Raw genomic sequence first — 6,184 nt, forward strand, 5'->3', positions numbered from 1 at the left:
ATATAGTGCGGCTGGAAGGATTAGCTGAATGAAAAATCCAGTGACCTCATCGGGAATCGATCGCGCGACCTTCCGGCTTGTAGTATAGTGCCTCAACCAACTACGCTACCGCGTGCCCCGCAAAGTGTTTAGTATCTTCTAAGATTGTGATCTTCCAGGTTATTACACCGAGTATTTTCATACTTGGTTATCAATAAGGAAGAAGATGAGCGCGGGTTCTTCCAGAACGTCGATAACTATGTGCGAAACAGCACGGAGTCACAATCCGAAAGACCACAATCTGAATGTGATGAATACCTACCACAAGCTATTTTCCCATTCTTCAGATCTCTACAAGCCAGAATAACTTTGGCTCCTCTGCGGGCCAGATCGAGGGCTGTTTCCTTTCCGATACCTGAAAAAAAAATTATAGGCATTATCATGGTCATAGGCGCCGGAAAGGGGACGGACAAGCCAGGCATTTACCCTTCCCCCCAGTTGTTTTTTAACGGAATGTTTTTAAAATATGCTCCTACCCTTAATACTTTACAGCGATCAGCAAATGTAGTCATAAACGGTTTAATCCTTAAGCTGAGATGTGTTTAAACGCAGATTTGTAAACGACTTTTTTGCCTGCTCCTGCCTGGACAAAAAAGACATCTGTGAATATGGTGCACATAGGGGTTACTAACAAATGTCCATAGACATCTTAGAATCAAGATTTATTATCTTCTTAACTCCAACTGTTTTCAGTACATTAAGGCCAAGGAAAGAAGTCTCTGGGAATGATCCCTTACATATTTCCTTCGAGCCCTAAGGCTCCCCCCACCAACTCACTTCCCTATAACCCTTTCCCCGCCTAAAGTCATCAAACGGTCATGACAATCATATTAAGCGTGCTTGATACAGTGCGGTAGGGGAGGAGAATACAAGAGCAGGCGGAGAGGGAGAAGTCTCGAGCGTCCTCATCCCCACCACCCATAGGACTTCTTTCCGCGGTTTGACATACATCAGTAATCTGTTACCGAAATTTTCTTATCTTGTATGGTGATATCTCTTATATATAATCAATGGTATTTTGTTTGTTACTATATTTATTTGGTGATACATCATCAGGTATTAATTGGATTTAATATAAGATATTCAATGTAGGATTTCATGCGACTCTACATATCACAGGAGTGTGTATGAGGTGTAGTGGTAATGCTCAGTACATTCTTGGCTATATCACCATACAGAGCAGGCGGGAGCCTTAATGTTAGTCCAGCGGCGAGAAATTCCACTCTTCTATAAAAATAACTTTCTTAAAATTGATCAGAATAACGTGAAACTTCCAAATACTGTGATTGCTGTTGTTACTAGTAAAAGACACTTCTTTATATTTTGGGGGTAAATTCTTTAAATTATTGGCAGTAAATGCTCACGATATAAACAGAATATCAGTAATATCAAGAGAAATAAATTTTCATTAAAAAAGAAATTTGTTTGTAGACGCTTATAAAAATTTTATTCAAATTTGCCAGTAACTTGTTTAGATTATTGCCAGTTATTGGTCACGATGTAAGCAAAATGTCAGCAAAAATTAATTTCCATTTAATGAAAAGAAGAAACGTTTTTGTAAAATGTGCTTTCCTAGGCGACAGTTTGGTTTGCCTGTGTTGTCGCGTCAACCCTTAATAACTTCAGAACACCACAATCGCTGTCTCTTCCTCAAATATAATTATTGCTACGCCGTTTATTAACCCTCCATTCCCTATCTCATCTGGTGCTGTGCAATTTCAAAGTCATAACCTAAAAATAAATTAAAAACTCACCTGTGTTCGCTCCAGTAACAATGGCTGTCTTCCCATTCAGTTGTTTTTGGCTTCGGCATATCCCAGCGGTCATCGTGTTGTACAGCTTCACTGCTTCATATCAGAATATACAGAATAAATAAAGCTGTTCTAATTGTTTGTCTGAAATATCTTGGAGGATACGCCACACCTAAGGTAGGAAATCGTATGGAAGAATATTTCTGTTGTCCAACGAGATCAGTGGTTTGGCGGTTTAAGTTCCCTTTTAATGCTGAGAATATAATCTAGTAACTGTGAAGAAAGCAGTCTTCTGGGATTTGGCACCGTGTATATGTGGTGTTAACCGACGTTTTGGAGGAACGTATCGCCTCCATCCTCAGGGTAGAAGAAAAAATATAAGAAATCTGAACATGGAGGCGATACGTTCCTCNCCACTTCGATGCATGAATTCATTAGTAGAATTCAAGATACAAGAGGAGATAAATCTGCATGTAGATTGTCAGAATAGTGAGGTTAGGTTGTTCAAGAAGTAAACACAGAGAGAACTAAGCATATGTTGCTGTCTCGTCACCAAAATGCAGGGCAAAATCAAGACATAAAGACAGGTAACAGATATTTGAAAACGTGACACTGTTCAGATATTTGGGAACGGCTATAACAAATCAAAATCCGGTTCAGATGGAAATTAGAGGAGATTGAATTCATGTAATGCTTGCTACCATTCAGTCCAGAAGCTTTTGTCTTCTCGTCTGCTGTCCAAAAAAAAAATTAGAATATACAAAACTATAATTTTGCCTGTCGTTCTGTATGGCTGTGAAACTTGGTCTCTGACATTAAGGGAGGAACATAGACTGAGGGTGTTCGGGAGAATATTTGGACCGAAGAGATATAAAGTGACCGGAGATTGGAGATAACTGCATAATGAGGAGCTTCATAACTTGTAGTCTTCTCCCAGTATAATTAGAAGGATCAAGTCAAGGAGGATGAGATGGGCGAGGAATGTAGAAAGAATGGGGGAGAAGAGAAATGCATACAAGATATCCGTGGGAAAGCCAGAACGAAAGAATCCACTGGGAAGACCAAGACGCAGGTGGGTGAACGATATTAAAGTGGATCTTAGAGCGATAGGATGGGATGGTATGGATTGGATTGATCTGGCTCAGGATAGGGACCAGTGGATGGCTCTTGTGAACACGTTAATGAACATTCGGGTTCCATAAAATGCTGGAAAATTCTTGAGTAGCTGCAGAATTGGCAGCTCATCCAGAAGGGCTCAGTTCCATGAGTAAGTAAGTAACTAAGACGCATTGTGTGATGTAAGAAACGTATAAATAAGTTCTAGAGGACGCGTTGCATGTAAGACTGAATCATTGGCATTTGTTGAACACTATTTTCTAGTACCCGTAGCAGGCGAGCTATACATAATAGTGGGGTAGATGATAATGCAATTTTGCGTGTGACTGAAGGAGGATCAGCAATGCGTGACATATCATGACTGTACGAAAAAAAAGAGCTGTGTCACGCTTACGAAACACAGATTATAGAAGTGGTCACTCGAGGTCTTTATGCCTAATTCACGAATAAAAGTGGCATCAGGATAGAACATAGTGTCCGCCCACTAATGCTTTTAATATTTTTGTCTGCTATTTCAAAGTAAGAAGAAAGAACGCCTTATGTAGGGGTTATGTCTCTCCGTGACATATTAGCAGGTTCTGAACAGTTCAATTTTTCGGTTAATTCCAAATCAGAATTTTCATCGACAGTTGTAAGACCAATTCCGATTTTTATCCCCATTGACCTATTACAATGCCAGCTTTACGTAAGGAAATACTGACTTCCCCATAAATCGTTTCACAAATTTTGTTAATTCCATATTGCTTATGGTTATGCTGCAGAAATATGAATTCTGCTAGTCTCATCTAACAAACCTCGCGTTTTCTTGAAATTCTGTTTACAAATCGGTTGCAAGCGAGCTTAATAAACTGCAAAGGAATGTATTGTGTCCTCTTCGCGTCGCCCAGCACGATTCTGCCCCTCAACCAGCCTCCTATCCAGTGGGTACCGGGGGTAACGCGGCCGAAGCGTCAAGCTGACCACACACCTCCAACTACTGCTGAGGTCAAGAAAACGTGGATCTATACATCCACTCCCCCATACGTCTTCATGGCGCAGTGCTTAATTAGTTAAGCAAAGGGACAATTTATTTTAACCTCCAATATATGGATCAGTTGGAGATTCGAAAATTGTAACAGTTAAGGGATGACATATCCAATGTGACCTGCACATGGTCAGTATGCCGAAATATGTCACATAATAAGAAACTGTCCAGAATTAAATCACTTTATATGCCGTAGCTCATAGCTCTAAGTTCCCATATCTATTAATACTGAAGAAAAGAAAAACAGATGATCCAACACAGTATTTCACTTACCCACAATTAGGACCACTACTGCCCAGAGAGCGTGAAAGCTCAACAGAGAACATAACATGATCTCTTCTCGACTGATGAAACACTATACGAGAGACTGTGCATAAACTAACGTTATCTACAACTGTATGGTCACTTCTCATCCGAAACAGCTGCTGAAAGAGCAGTATCACGAATTATAAAGTCCCACGTCACGATGTTGCAACAGAACACCTGTTTTATGACTCAGAGTTGGCGTTTGGGCCAGGTCGTGACATAGCTTAGCTCAGGTGGTTAATCGCTGGTTTCCCACAGCGGCGGGCCGGGTTCGAACCCAGGTCAGGTTATGTGAGATTTGTGGTGGACAAAGTGGCACTGGGGTAGGTTTTCTCCGAGTACTTCGGTTTCCCCTGCCAGTTCTTATTCCACCGATTGGTTCACACTCATCTATCATCTGGGGCTGGTACAGTAGGCCAATAGTACCAAGTGGACTCAGTCTCACCCCACTAACAATAATAATAATAATAATAATAATAATAATAATAAATAATAATTCTGTTCGAGCCAAGAGATTAGCTCTTTTTGTTTCCAACAGATGGCACTGCAGTGGGGAACCCCGAATCTCGTAACGTTGTCTAAACATGCATTTTCGCAGAGTTCAACATATCGGATACAATGAGTTCGTTATAGGAGCCGGTAAGAATATTTAAAAAAGAGCCAAAATACATATAAAATGTCACAACTCCTTTCCATTAAAAAAAAACGTTCGAGAAAATTTCCACAATGAGACGAAAACTGTAACTGATTTTGTAATTGTTAAATTTTATATAAAATTGACTTCTAATTAAAGATCGTTGTTATGTCCTTACGGCATAACGAAGGGTGATTTTAAACGTCGGGGTTCCAGTGCGCCCCGTCGAACTTTCGAAACCAAGTAAATTGGGGGGGGGGAAACACAGGTTGCCCAAAGGTGTGGCAAGTCTCGCTTGTAAACGCTGAACGCGTAGTTGAGACACGTGTAGTAATTCTTGCAATTTATTGAATTTATGAAGATATCCTGACTTGCAGAGGTCTTCCTTTATGCAGAATGTCTCAGGAGGAAAGTCCAGCGTTTAATATTATATTTTTAGACAGCATGCGAGAAGACAAAAATTTATGGACTCGATGATGCGCTAGGCTGAATAAACTAACAAATCATTGCATAAGGCCAGAGTTGGGTATGTATAAATTAACTGCGAAAAAACAAATAAACAAAACTAATTGGTTACAGCGTGTGGAAGAGGAATGGGGGCTCATAGATTGCAAAATGTGTCCTGTAATATAAACCAACAGCGAGAAGGGACGTAGGTAGATCTAGGAAGAGATGGAAAGACAGTTGAGATGGCCTGTATCTTCGTGTTGAGGACGATCATGATGGTGAATTCAAGTCAAAGTCAAAGTTACGTTACGACCGACGGTTAGCTGGCCAGCTTCTCTTGGTGTCAAGCAGCAATCTTGGGCTCAAGACTAGATTTTCGGTACTGCCAGACAGTTCCGGTTTTGTTGATATGGAGCGCCCTCTCTGAAAAGAGGGCGGTCCTGTCGTTTACACCTGCTTCTGGCCCTCGACAGCGTAGTCATTCTAGGTTACGAGTCCCGCGGAACTCATGACCTTATTTTACTCTGTCATATTAGAGATACCTCCAACCTGGAGGGTCAGGTCCCCGTATTTATATCCTTCAGGTACAGGATGGCCCAGTTATACCTCCAGGTACTGGGTTACCTTTCTGTCGCCTCGTACGACTCGCAGAGCTACGATGGAGTTATTCGAGCCCTTATCCACGCGGGGTATGTTGAATTGTAATATAGAATGTAGTTCCTACCTCACAGGGAACACCGCGTCTTCATTACAAATACCAGCGAGTTAATGACATTGAGAGAAACAAATGCTATTCATTCTGAAAATAATATGAGACATATATAAATTTGTTGTTATAATTTGATGCAGGTGGTACATATAGTAACC

The 6,184-nt window shown here is 40.8% G+C and overlaps 1 protein-coding gene across 3 annotated transcripts in view; it reads right to left on the reverse strand.

Moving 5' to 3' along the window:
- The window catches only part of LOC111874061 (retinol dehydrogenase 11), a 48,462-nt gene that overhangs the window by 5,908 nt on the left and 36,370 nt on the right, over positions 1–6,184 (reverse strand). The window contains exons 1-3 of one of the 3 annotated variants that reach the window (XM_023869234.2): positions 4,204–4,355; positions 1,794–1,883; positions 302–394 (exon numbers count right to left, since the gene is read on the reverse strand). In XM_023869234.2, the coding sequence (XP_023725002.1) occupies positions 302–394; positions 1,794–1,883; positions 4,204–4,261 (241 nt within the window). In that variant the 5' untranslated portion in view covers positions 4,262–4,355. Of the gene's footprint in view, positions 1–301; positions 395–1,793; positions 1,887–4,203; positions 4,356–6,184 lie in introns of those variants that run through there. The other 2 variants (XM_023869233.2, XM_023869235.2) reach the window with 2 other exon arrangements.

Source organism: Cryptotermes secundus, unplaced genomic scaffold, assembly GCF_002891405.2.
Source record: "Cryptotermes secundus unplaced genomic scaffold, Csec_1.0 scaffold1991, whole genome shotgun sequence".
Lineage (NCBI taxonomy): Eukaryota > Metazoa > Arthropoda > Insecta > Blattodea > Kalotermitidae > Cryptotermes > Cryptotermes secundus.